Here is a 13,926-nt window from a genome sequence, read left to right on the forward strand (position 1 = left end):
GGCTGCACTTCCCCATGTCCACCCCCGCCTGTGTCACCGCAGTTGGCACATAGGGGCTTGCAGTAAACACCTTTATAACAATAATATTTCCTAACTCTTACAAAGAGCTTGCCAAGCGCCAGGTAATTGCTTTCTGTATACTGATTCATGCCTTTAAACGAGTGCAGGAAGAAGGAAAGAGGGAAGGAGGGAGGGCTGAGACGCTCCAAGTCTCCAGCCCCGGCCATTCCTTGACCTTCAGGGGCCCCTACCCCAACGGGAGCCAGTTTCCCAATCTGTCAAATGGGGAAGCCCAAGTGTTTGGGTCTGATGACCAGTTCCTTTCTCCTCAGACCTGCTTGGATTCTGCAGCCAAGAGAATGTGAATTCCCCAGAGAAGACAACCTAGCAAACTCCCCTCCACTCCCCTTCCCGACGCCCCTGTCTCTTCCAACCCTGGATCTGGCCCAGCGGTTCAGAAAGCTGGAAGGAGCCTCCTCGGCTCCTGGGAGGAAGTTGATTATCCAGCCCTCTTTTACAGATGTGCCCCATGAGGCCAAGAGGGAAAGAGCCTGCCTGTTCCAGGCGGCAGGTGTGGGGATGCAGAGGGGCTCCCAGTCCTGGAATAGCCCCCTACTTCTGTTTCCTCCCCACAGTGGCTTCTGCCCACCTGCCCCGGAAGTGCCTCTAGACACTGAAAGCAGCAGCTGTGGGGGTGGGGGGTGGGGTCCTGGTGCATGATGGGGTGGGCAGGCGGTGGGGGGGTCTACATCTCTGCCCCTCAGCTCCACCCTCTCCTCCACTGCTGCCTGATGAGGCAAGAGGAGGGCACAGCAAAAGCAGGAAGCCACGAGGGGCCCCACAGGTCCCACTTCCTGCCTCACTCAGAAAAGAGGAAGGTGCAGAATTCACAGCCTCCTCCCAAGATGGGTGGGGGCTGGGGTGGTGGGTTTCCCCTCCACTCTACCCCTGCCCAACGCTGCTGTCCAGCGGAAGGGAGAGGCTATAGTGAGGTGGTGGGGAGGGAGAAAGGCAAAGGTGTGATCCAGGAAGGTTCAGGCCTGGAAAACAAGCACCAGTGGCTGAGCAGAAATTCTGTGTTACTCTCTTAGGCTCAGAGAGCCCAAGTAACTTCCCTGAGGTCACAGAGCTCGTTAGCAATGGAGCCAGGAGTCGAACCCAGGTGACCTTACTCCAGAGCCCATCTAGATGGAGAGAGGTTTTAATGAAATTCCTGGGCTCGTGGTGGCTCATGCCTGTGATCCCAGCAGTACTTTGGGAGGCTGAGGCAGGAGGATCACTTGAGCCCAGGAGTTCAAGACCAGCTTGGGCAACAAAGTAAGACCGTGTCTCTATAAAACATTAAAAAAAAAAAAAAATTTTTTTTTTTTTTGTGCACTGGTTGCTTTATTGAAGGGCTTATGATTGACAGCTGTCCCCATCCCAGCCCTTGCCTCCTCTGCAAAAGCAACTGAACATGAAACACAGCTTCCTGGTTATCATGGGGGTAGGGAAGCAGCTCCCTGTCAGGGCCCAGCCTGGGGACCTGGGGAATGGTGGCTTTGAATCCCAGGGCACGGGCACTAGAAGGTGGAGAAGGAGGGTGGGAAGTCCAGTTCAGATGGGTACAGTGCTGATGAGGAGGCTGGAGAGGTTCCATTCCAGCCTCTACTGGGCTTCCCCTGTCCAGCATATCAGGAAACAGCCCCCCACTTCCAGTGGGGGGAGCCATGGCTCCAAAGCTGGGGGGCCAGGGATTGAAGAAGGGAACACAGCAAAGGCTTTCAGAGCCAAGTGAGGTCAGTTCAGGCCCCTCAGGTCCAGCAACCCCTGGACACCACCGCGTGCCTATGAACACACACTCACGGCCACCCCACAGTGACATGTGCAGCCACACTCACACACACAGCCATGCCACACCCACTCCCACACAAGAGGGCTGCCACAGTCCAGGACCCACACCCTGGACTCATGGAATGTCTCTAGACCCAAAGCGAGCAGTTGGGTCTACAGCAGGTGGGGCTGCCCAGGGGGCGGGTCCTCTGTGTTGCTACTGATTGGCTGCCTTGCAGGCATCTATCCAATCGCTGTACACGTCCACAGATATGTTATGGGCGTCTGGAAAAAAATTTAGCAGGGCACAGCAACACATGCCTGTAGTCCCAGCTACTAGGAGGCTGAAGCGGGAGGATGCCTTGAGTCCAGAAGGTGAGTTATGACTGTGCCACTGCACTTCAGCCTGGGTAACAGAGCAAGACCCTGACTCAAAAATAAAAATAAAAATAAAAAAAAGCCCAGGGAGGGCAAGGTCACTGCCCAAGGTCACAGAGGGACCTTGGGGTAAACAAAAACTGGCGCTTCACTATCTCCAGGGCCTCAATAGATGGAGGAGGCAGTGACCTTTCTCTAGGACTGTGGAAAAGTGTCACCTTTGCAGGGACTCAGGCCCATGCCTCCACCCCAACCCAGCCTGGTACCTTGGCCCCAAGGCGTAGCTGGTCGATGGTGTTCTCAGCCTCAGCATACTTCGTGAGGAGCCTGTGGTAGTCTTCCTGAAAAAAAGGGAGCAGCATCGTCACATGCCTGGGCACACAACATACCCCTCCTTGCTGGGGGACCCTGGCAGCAAACCCTCCTCCACAAGGGCTTTTGGGTTCCTGAACGGACAGCATTCCACAGTGGGATCCAAGCTGAGCAATCTTCAGGCTCGTGTGCAACACAGACCCACCATGTTCAAGTTCTGAGCATGAGAGGGCAGTGGGATGACGCTCCTAACCCCTGACAACGAGTCTAGACCGACGGCGTCTGGCTGGTTTACCATGATATGTAACCCATATTGCAGAGGGCTGTCACTGTTTCATCTTTCAAATTTCCTGCCCACCTGTCGCCTCTGTGGGGTGAGGCCCCTATCTGTCTTCCCCACGGCTTCCGGTCCTCAAGCAGTATGTGCTGAAATACTTTTTACAATGGCTAATTGAATGCATCACCGGAGTCCCATGGCAGAGAAACAGAAGACTTGAAAATCACTGTTCCACCCACTCAGAGTCACCTGCCTTAAACAAATCTAACGAGCTTTAGGAAGACAGGTCATTGCAGGAAAAAAGGAAAAACAAGTCACCTTTGGAGGATGTGAGGAGCTGACTCCTTCTCAAAACGGGTCAGTAATGGTAACAGGAAAAGGTCAGAACGGAGCCTCTCGCTGGCCTTTCCCATACAAACAAGAACGTGGTAACCAAGTAGTTGATGAGGGACATTTTTGTCTTTTGGAATATTTCCAGCAATGAATGCAGGAGTGAGAGCATTAGCATACTACCATTTTGTCACCTCCACGTGAAAGACTGGACGGAGATGGTGACCATCAGAGGCTGTCAAAATCAGACAAGAGGCCAGCAGGCATCCTGTGCCTGCTGAAGAAGGCACACAAGCCACCTGGGATGTGCTCTTGCCAAAACTCTCTCGTGGTCTGGAGGGGAAATACTCAGATAAACAGGTAATTATAGCCCCCCAAAGCCTCTAGCTCGAAACCTATCAATATTTAAGAAAAAGAGGACAATGGGACGCATGAGGAGACACCACAGCACATCAGCAAAGCCCAGAATGTGGATGACCACTGGACTGACCGATTTCCTCAGCAAATGAATTGCACGGCAGACGTAAGGAGGAGGGCAGACTAAGAGAGTAAGAGGGGTTTGAAAAAATAAATGCAAAAAGAAAGAAAGAAAACGAAAAAAGGGGAGGAGAGACTTGAAAGGCACCAAATGCAATATACAAGCCATGTTTGGATGCTGAGGCCCACAAACGGACCCCATAAGCCATTTATGAGACATGGAGAGGTGTGGCTGTGGGTTGGATATTTGTTAATATTTAAGGATCTGGTGTTAACATTTAGGTGATAATGGTATGTGGTTGTGTTTAAAATAAGGTCTTTATCTTTAGACATATACACACTAACATATTTTCAGATAAAATAATTGGATGCCCGAGATTTTGCTTCAAAATAAACTAGTGGGGGTGAAGAGGGGAGAGGTAAGGCCACAGATGAGAAAGGTTTTCGGGAGCTGCTGATTGTGGATGCCAGGGGGTAGGTAATGGGAGTGCATTCCACGATTTTCTCTCTTGTATATATTTTAATTTTTTCAAAGCAGAAGTTGAAAATAAACAGATCATCCTTGAAACATAAGTACAATCCCTGCTCTTTCTGAGCAAAGGGCTTGGGTCTATCTCGGGGCTCCAGGCACACTCTCCCTCTACCAACAGGGAGTTCCTGGCCCAGACCCCAGGCCTCCCCACCCCAGCCAGCCTTTACCCCAGACCACCTCAGCCAGCCTCCACCCCAGGGCTTCCCACCCCAGCCAGCCTCTACCCAGGCCTCCTCACCCCCACTGGCCTCTCTCAAGGCCTCCCCATCCCACTGGCCTCTATCTCAGGACTCCCCACCCCAGCCAGCCTCCACCCCAGGCCTCCCCACCACAACCAGCCTCTACTCCAGGCCTCCCTACCACAGCCAGCCTCTACTCCAGGCCTCCCTACCCCAGCTGGCCTCCACCCCAGGCCTCCCCAGCTCAACTAGCCTCCACTCCAGCTTCCCCATCCCAGTCAGCCTCTATCCCAGGCCTCCCCACCCCAATTAGCCTACACCCCAAGCCAACAGGGGCCTTGGTAACACACCCACAGCCATGAGTCTCACTAACCTGGAGCTGATGAACCAGCTCAGTGGCTTGCTCAGGCGTCTGAAATTCTTGTGGTACCCTGGTGATGGGATGGGCAGGAGGCATGTCCTTCCCCGGGGCGGCTTCTCCACTGCTCAGCAGCACCTCCTGCACAATCTCGGCTGGTGACTTGAAGATGAGGGGCCGGGCAGGGGCCTGAGGCTGCCTGTTGTGGCTTCTAGACTTGGGGGGATGGTAGCTCTCATCTTTGGGGAATCTCACCCGGGGCCCTACCTTGGAAAAATCAGGGAGTGGGTAGTTCAACTGTCCCCGGCCATACTTGGGGGCATTAGAAGAGGATCGGCCAGCCAGAGTGGCTCCCTGTCTGGGCAGCAGCCTGCCCTGCCGGATTGGCCTGGGCTGAGGATTCAGGGGGCTGATGGAGCCAATGAATCGGGAAGGGAGTGGCTTAGGTGATGTCTTTGTCGGCTTCCAGATGTGTTCCTTGGGCTGAGGGCAGGCGAATCTGGTCGTTTCTCTCCTCCATCTATCTGTGGCACGCTGTGGACTCTGGGCTGGGGGAGCCGAGGAGTCCTGGAATTCTATGGGGGTTGCCTGAGCAACGCTGCCTCCAGTTCTGTCATCTGGGTTTAAAAGGTGGTAGCTGGGGCTCTCTGGTAAGGTTTCTGCCAGGGCAGTGGGTGGGGAGCCATCGATCTCTCCTTCCCAAGTGGAATCTAGGCTGTCACTAGGGTGGTCGAGGCTCACAGTCCCACTGCTCCAGGACCTTGCCGGGCTGAGCTCAATGGATGGGTTGACCTCGGAGTGTTCAGAAAGTTTGTCTCCACCGGCTTGTTCGCCAGAAGCCACCCAGCCCCTGACCTGACCCTGCCCAAGAGCCATGGGGCTGGTGTTTCCATGGCCCTCCAAGCTGAGACCAGCCTCATACCCCAACCTCGGGCAGCTCTCTCCAGCATCCTCCACCTCCGGACTTCCGAGGGTCCCGTCTGGCTCCTCCTCAGTCATTTCCAGCTGATGGCCCTGCGGGGGGAGCCAGGCGAGGGGCTCGTGGGAAATTGCTGGGCTGTCTGCATCCTCTGCTTCAGCCTCTGGAAAGACAGGCCATTCACTTCTTAGCATATACCAGGTCTGCACCCACCATGTAACTTGCCCTGAGTCATTTCGACTCTCTGGCTTCCGTTTCCTCATCACATGGGGATGGAAGGAATCCCAAGGAGCCCCGCACACAGCCGAGTGCTTGTCTGATACTCTCTCTGGTTGCTCAGAGGTCCTTCCAACTCAAACTCAAACCCAAACCTAGTGAGCAGTGCCTCCAGTGTCTTCCATCTCAGCAGACGACACCACCATCCCCTCCAGGCGTACAAGCCAGAAGCCTGAGATGCATCTTTGCCATCTCTCTCCCTCTAATCCCCTGGATCTAATCTGTCACCTGGTCTTGCCCCATTACCTCCTGTAAAAATCGCAAACTCATCTACTGCTCTGAGGTCCACTACTGCTGCCTTGGCTGGCGCCCCATTCTCTCTTGTCCGGCCAGCTGCAGTCAGTAGCCACCTAATCATCTCCTCCATCCTCACCTGCATCCCCATCTGAAAACTCATCCATGTCTTCCTGTGGAAGAAAAGCAGAACCTTCCCTATGGTCCTAAGGTCCTGCCACTCCAGTCCCATTAGCTCTCCTGATCCATCTCTCTCCGTAGCCCCCTCAAGCTCCCCCTACTCCTGCTCTGTGCACACCATGCTCCTCCCACCACGGGGGCTACAAGTGTGCACCTCCCTCTGCAGGGGATTCTCTCCCCTCCTTGGCCTAGTTAACTCCTATCTGTCCTGCAGGCATTCGCTCAACCTCGGCCTCCTCAAGGAAGTCTTAGATCTTGACGAGGTTAAGTTCTCCCTTTTACAGGTCCTCATAGGACTGGCTACCTCTACTTTGTACCACTTATCATAGCAACAGTTTTCCATTTATGTTTCACTGACATTTGTCTCCCCCACTAAACTGCAAGCTCTAGGAAGGCAAGGATGCTGTCTGTTTTTGTTTACAATTGCATTTGCAGTGCTGATACCGGGCACTATTTGTTGACCAAACAGAAGGAAGGAGAAAAGCAGGCTCAGCAAGGAAGGAAGGGAAGGAAGGAGGGAGGGAGGGAGGAAGATAAGGTATATAAAACTCCCAGGAAGTAGACAGTTATTGTAATTATTACAGAGTGGGTACTCAAGAACTATTTATCCATCCACCCACCCATCTATCCCACCATCCTTCCGACATCCATCCATCATCTACCCACCCATTCACCCAACCACCACCCACCCATCTATCCCACCATCCTTCCAACATCCATCCATCATCTACCCACCCATTCACCCACCCATCACCCACCACCCACCTCACCCACCTGTCCATTCATCCATGCATCTAACCACCATCCATGCTGTCACTGTTTCTGGGGCACCCACTCTGCTCTGGACCCTGGGGTTAGCCTCTGGGATAGGTCCAAAGTTTCATGAGACACAGTTTGGGTACCACCAGGCATAGCCTCTCTGTTCAGGCCGACGCACCATTGTCTCACTCTCTGCTCCTCCGTGGTCTTCCCCTACCCTTGATGCCTCTGTGTCCCTTAACCACGTAACAGCTCCTCCAGCAGGTTACTCTTGCTTACAGCAGCACACCTGAACATTACGTAAGTTGCCAATGATCAACCAGTGCTTCCCTGGACTTAGGACCCAGGCCCCAACCATGCAGGTGCGTTTGCTTCCACCACTAGGGGTCATACTCTAGGGGTGGAGGGCCTGGGCTTTGAAGCCAGGGAGCTCTGGGTTCAGTCCTGGCTTCTAGGACCCCTCACCAGGGCCATAGGCAAATTGTTGAACTCTCTGGTCCATAGTCAAACTTGAGGCTAGTTCCTCCTACCTGACAGAGGGTGGTGAGGAGGGAACAAGAGAGGGTTTGACCCTGCCCAGCCCTGTGCCTGGCACATAGTAAAGGCACAGGATAGGGTAGCAGCTGTTATATCATAGCAGGGGTTACCATGTGGCCCCAGGAAGAGATGCCTCTGCCCTGTCAGGCCCAGTGCATTTCACTCACCATCCCCTGCTGGAGAGAGAGCTCAGAAATGGCTCCTGAGTGGGCAGCAGTGGGCAATGCCCATTTTGAGCAGATCAGGTGTGTAAAACTTTGAGTAATGATGCAATCCACATCGGCCTGCAGGAGTCACAGGACCCTAAAACAGCAGCATCTTGCCCATAATCTAAGTGCAATAGCCACCTTGTATCAAGCTCTTACTATTCTCCACGATATTATTCCTCTCATTTTATAGAAGGAAAAAGCAAGATTCACACAGAAGGAACTTGCTAAGCAACACTAGGGATTCAGTTTAAGTTGGTCTGCATGCAACCAGAACACAGTTATTGTAGAAAACAAGAAATCTCAACAGTCTCACTGCTGATTGGGATTTTTAAAAATCTTAAAAATGGCCAGACATGACGGCTCACATTTGTAATCCCAACATTTCGGGAGGCCAAGGTGAGAGGCTCGCTTCAGGCCAAGAGTTTGAGACCAGCCTGGGTAACACTGTGAGACCCTGTCTCTACAAAAAATACAAAAATTAGCCGGGTGTGGTGGCAATTTGGGAGGCGGAGTTCTGAGGATTGATAGAGTCTGAAAGGTCGAGGCTGCAGCGAGCCCTGATCCTGCCACTGCACTCCAGCCTGGGCAACAGAGCAAGACTCTGCCTAAAAAAAAAAAAAAAAAAAAAATCCAACCTGGACATAACCCTGGTACTAAGTAATTCAAATTACCAAAGATATATTAGTGACATTCACCTCTGCATTATTTATAATAGCAAAAACTAGAAACTGTTACAATGTCCAGCGATAGGAGACAGGCCAATTAACCACGGAATATCTATACCATGGAAGTCTAGGAATGACTTGTGGGAGAGGATCTGATGAGCTAGAAAAATGTTCACATCTATTAAGTTAACAAAAAAGCAGGTTACAATGAAGTCTGTAGAATACTGTTCCATATTCATGTTACATTTGCATATCTATACATATGGAAAACAGTGGTGATCTGGGGATGGATAATTTTAAATTTTACCTAATTTGTGTCTTATATTTTCTGATTGTCCTGCAATCAATGGTATTATTTATACAATTTAAATCTTAAAAAATGTTAAATGATAGACTTCGTAGAATTTAATTTAAAATGTTGAAGGAGCCTCCACTCCGTTCCCTTCTGCTAGAAAGTGCGATGTCTCGGGGGCAGGACACCACTGTTGGAGGTGAGGGGTCAGTCTCACCTGCTCCAGAAGTCTCTCCTGACTCGGAATCCTGATGCCCATCAGGCTGCGGGTGTGGGTTCCACTCCAGGGGCGGCTGGTGCTGCTGGGCCAGGCGGAAGTCCTCCAGGAGCTCGGGGCTGGTGGCATTGGGAAAGAGTCCCTCTTCTCCCCAGCTTTGTGAACCACTTCTATCCACGTCCCTCTTGTCCTCGGCCCAGGCCCAGCGCCGCCGCTGGGGGCCCTTCCCCAAACCAGGCTCAGCCCAGTGGATCTCAGTCCCCGAGCTGGCCATCGGGACTGGCCTGGGCTTCACCTAGGCCACTTCATCTTCAGAAGAAAGAGCTGCCGCCGGGGGGCCCCAGAGTCACCGCTGGCTCCTATCAGCATTGGCCATCCTGCCTGTGCCCTGTCAGGGACACATTCAAGGGATAACATTAATCAATCCTGATTCCCTCTTTTATTCAGAACAAGAAGTTTGCAGCAGGAACTCTGGAATTAGACAGCCCTGGTTCAACTCCTGGCTACGTCCTCCCGAAGCTACGTGACCTTGGGCAAGTCACTCTACCTTCATTCTCTTCATCAATAAAGCTGGAATAATAATTCCTCTCTTCTTCCAGGGTTTTATAAACCAAATGAGACACAGGATGAGGAGTCCAGCGGCCAGTGTACACACCAATTTTCTATTCAGTGTCTGGCCAATTTTCTATTGCATCTTTTTAGAAAATCATTTTTGAAAATATTCTTTTTAATACATGTAATAAATTAGCATGGCATGTTCAAGCAAATATATTTTTACTGATGGGTTGTGTGATTAAAAAAAATATTGGGGGATTGCTAGGCCAATGCACGCTAGCTAGTGTTACTGAGTACTGGCTCTGGCGTGTGGGCATGGGGCACGGGCCTTGCTCACAGGAGAACTGATGCCCCAGGAGGAAGCAGACACATCACCAGGCAACTAGAAATCCAGGTGAGATGTGCTGGAGGAGGCATGGGGGCTGCCCGACACAGGCCAGGAAAGTCAGGTGATGCCAGTTTTGAAGCCAGTTCCTCTGGGAATCTCTGCCCTCACCCGGGTAAGAATTCAGATTGAGAGGTGGGGCGGGGGGAGACGGTGAAAAGGGCATTCCAGACCAGGTATGGTGGCTCACGCCTATAATCCCAGCATCACTTTGGGAGGCTGAGGCGGGCAGATCACTTGAGTCTAGGAGTTTGAGACCAGCCTGGGCAACATGGCGAAACCTCGTCTCTACAAAAAATTAGCCAGGTGTGACTGTGCACACCTGTAGTCCCAGCTACTCTAGAGACTGAGTGGGGGGATCATTTGAGCCCAGGAGGTTGAGGCTGCAGTGAGCCATGACTGCACTATTGCACTCTAGCCTGGGTGACAAAGTGAGATCCTGCCTCAAAAGAAAAAAAAAAAAAACAAGGTAGCATTCCAGTACCCAACATAATTGAAAACAGGCACTCAAACAAAAAGGAATTAAGTCCCAACACACGGTACAGTCTAGATGAACCTCAACAACGATGCTCAGTGAAAGACTCCAGACACCAAGGCCACCGAGGGTGTGATTCTATGGATAGGAAACGTCCAGACAAGGTAACAAGGTAACTCCTTGGAGAGTGAAAGCACATTGGTATTTGCCAGGGGCCAGGGGAGAGGAGAGTGGCACTACCTGCTTGCTGGGTATGGGATTTCCTTTCAAAGTGATGGAAATGTTTTGCAACTCGATAGAGGTGGCAGTTACGCAGCACTGAATGTACTCAACGTCGCTGAACTGTTCACCTAAACATGGTCAGTTCTATGTTATATGAATTTCACCTCAGTTTCAAGAAAAAGCCTTCCAAGTGAGAGGATCTGGGGGTGGAGAGCAAGCCTGCCAGGGGCTTTCCTGGACCTGGCAGTGGTTTCCCTGATGATGACGGGGGTATTGAACACAGGGAGAGCCCATCAGAGGTGTGGTTTAAAAGTTCCCTGTTGCCATCGGGCAGCTCTGGGAGAATGAACAGGGGAACCTGGCTACACAGGGACCTGCGAGGCAGTGCTGCAGGAACAGGGTGGCCAGAGAAGGGTTCCTCCACTGCCTTCCCTCAATCCTCTCCTTCTTTCCCTCACTCCTTCTCCCTCTCATCTCCTTTTGCCTCTTCTTTCCCACTATCTTGCTATTTCCCCAAGCACTTCCTCTATGCCAAGCACTGAGCCAGGCCCAGGAAGTGCAAAGCTGTCCCAGCCTGGGCATGGTCTCCCAGGGAGCTCCTGGCCATGGCCCAACAGCACAGCAGGCCCCCAGGGCAGCTCATTACAAAGGCCTTCTTCCACAGATGGGGAAACTTAGGTCCAGAGAGGGGAGAGGCCTTGCACAAGGCAAGGGTGAAAGTGAGCCTCCTGGCCCACAGTCTGAGCTTTCTCCCCTGCATGCTGTGTGGAGGGCAGTATGACTCCAGGCCTCCCAGGACAGAAAGTCTGTGTTTGTCCCTTTATCCTCGTGAGCCTTTGGATCCTGCTTGATTTGTGTGGTTGAGAAAAGTCAGCAGGCAACTATTTTTGGACACAAAGTTCCCCAGGGAACAGAGCAGCCCAGGAAAGGCTGACTTCTCAAGGGCTGGAGGAGGGAGGGACAGGGAACCCCCTTCTTCCCTCCTTGGCTGTGACTCCTGCTCCGTGGATGGGTGTTCGGGCTTCTATCCTCTGTTCCCACCCAGTCTTCCTCTCTACCCCCAAATGTAGAGCCCCAGAATTTCCTCCAGATCGCCCTGTGTATCATCCTCCAGCCCCATAGTCCCCACCACAATAAGCCCACTCGGCCCCAGCCTGGCTAGAAATTGTACCTGTAAGTTCAGAATCTGCCCTCCCTACAAACATGAGGGTAGAACTTGGCTAAGATCACTCAGCTATGTCCTGCCAAAGCAAGACTTGCTACTGTCAATTTTGGCCTAGTGGCCCCCTAATATTTTTTTTAATCATACAACCCATCAGTAAAAATGTATTTGCTTGAATATATCATGCTAATATGGTACCTGTATTAGAAAGAATAATTTCAAAAGGGATTTTCTAAAAAGATACAATAGAAAATTGGCCAGGCACAGGGGCTCACGCCTGCAATCCCAGCACTTTGGGAGGCCAAGGAGGGCAGAAAGCTCTAGCTCGGGAGTTCCTGGGCCACATTGCAAAAGCCTGTCTCTGCTAAAAATATAAAGGAAAAAGGACATAAATACAGGTGACCCTTAATGACACAGTTTGAACTGCACAGGTCTACTTATATGTGGATTTTCTTCTGCCTCTGCCACCCCTAAGACAGTAGATCAATCCCTCCTCTTAAATCCTCCTCCTCAACATGAAGATGACAAGGATGAAGACCTTTATGATAATCCACTTCCATTTAATGAAAGCAATTAGATTTTCTCTTCCTTAGGATTTTCTTAATGATATTTTCTTTTCTCTGGCTTAAGAAAACAGGACATAATACATATAGCACATAAAATATGCATTAATCAACTGTATATGTTATCAGCAAGGCTTCCGGTCAATAGCAGGTAATTAATAAAGTTTTGGGGGAGTTAAAAGTTTTAAGCAGGCCGGGTTCGGTAGCTCACACCTATAATCCCGGCACTTTGGGAAGCCGAGGGGGGCGGATTACAAGGTCAGGAGTTGGAGACCAGCCTGACCAACACGGTGAAATGCTGTCTCTACTAAAAATATAAAAATTAGCTGGGTGTGGTGGTGCACACCTGTAATCCCAGCTACTCAGGAGGCTAAGGCAGAAGAATCATTTGAACCCAGAAGGCGGAGGTTGCAGTGAGCAGAGACTGTGCCTCAGCACTCTAGCCTAGGCTGCAGAGCAAGACTGTGTTTCAAAAAAAAAGTTATAAGCAGATTTTTGACTGTATGAGGGTTGGCACCCCTAACCCCTGTGTTGTTTAAGGGTCAACTGTATTTTATATTTTATTTTATTGAGACAGGGTCTCACTGTTACCCAGGTTGGAGTACAGTAGCAATCAGAGCTTACAGTGGCCTTGACCTCCTGGGCTCAAGCCATCCTCAGCCTCCTGAGTAGCTAAGATCAAAGGTACACACCACCATGCCTGGCTCATTCTGAAAAACTTTTTGTAGAGATGGGGTTTTGCCATTTTGCCCAGGCTGGTTTTGAACTCCCGGGCTCAAGTGATCCTCCTGCCTCAGCCTCCCTATGTGCTGGGATTACAGGCATGAGCCACCCACCCAGCTGGTCAACTGTATTTTAAATAGAAGCTCTAATCCTTGCTTCTCAGACCTTCTGCAGGGCCTGTACCCTTCTTGGAAATCCCTGCCAGGGATCTTAAGCTTCGGGGTGCTTAAGAATCCTCTCAGCATGTAGTTTCCTGAAACAACCTGCAGAGAGCCTGACTCAGTGGCCCTGGGATAGGGCCCAGGAATCTGCATTTTAAACCAGGGCCTCAAGCATGGCCTGTCCTTTGAAGTCCGCTAGGCCTTCTCGCTCCTGCAGTTACCAGTTACGGCAGGTGGAGGAGGGGCTACAGTTTTGCAGCTGCTTTTCTGCTTCTGAAGCCTCTGCTGGGAAGGGGCCAGGGAAGGTATGTGGTTTTTGACTTTTTAAAGGGCTTTTTTTCTAGCTCTGCCACAGAGCAGCCTGCCCAATCACAGAGGCCTCTGGGTGCACAAAGAGGAACATCCTGTCTTCTGGGATGACTCAGTCGTGGCAGAAATCTCACTGTAACCAGGGGAAGGTGCACGTCACAGGCAGCTGCGGTGACTGGCTAGAGTTTTGCACTTGCCCCCAGGCGCCTACACCAGTGAGCCTTTCCTGAGCAAGGCCTCCATCTTCCATGCGAGCCACGGCCCTCAGCACCACAAGAGCCCCTGAACTGGCCGGTCAGCTAGTTAGTCAACAAACACACACTAGTGCTGACTACCTGCCAACCTCCGACAGGGATGATGCTGTGATAGAGAAGCCGGCTGGGCATCAGGGGACAGGTGCTAGTCCTGGCTGCTGTCACTCACCGTGT

The 13,926-nt window shown here is 51.6% G+C and overlaps 1 protein-coding gene across 4 annotated transcripts in view; it reads right to left on the bottom strand.

Annotated features, from left to right (window-relative positions):
• AKNA (AT-hook transcription factor) overlaps nucleotides 1-13,926 on the bottom strand; it is a 61,970-nt gene that overhangs the window by 35,244 nt on the left and 12,800 nt on the right. For all 4 annotated transcript variants that reach the window (XM_078375025.1, XM_078375029.1, XM_035255520.3 and 1 more), the window contains exons 2-4: nucleotides 8,944-9,331; nucleotides 4,671-5,737; nucleotides 2,457-2,531 (exon numbers count right to left, since the gene is read on the bottom strand). In XM_078375025.1, coding sequence (XP_078231151.1) covers nucleotides 2,457-2,531; nucleotides 4,671-5,737; nucleotides 8,944-9,217 — 1,416 coding nt within the window. In that variant the 5' untranslated portion in view covers nucleotides 9,218-9,331. The remainder of the gene's footprint in view (nucleotides 1-2,456; nucleotides 2,532-4,670; nucleotides 5,738-8,943; nucleotides 9,332-13,926) is intronic.

This window comes from Callithrix jacchus, chromosome 1 (assembly GCF_049354715.1).
Source record: "Callithrix jacchus isolate 240 chromosome 1, calJac240_pri, whole genome shotgun sequence".
NCBI lineage: Eukaryota > Metazoa > Chordata > Mammalia > Primates > Cebidae > Callithrix > Callithrix jacchus.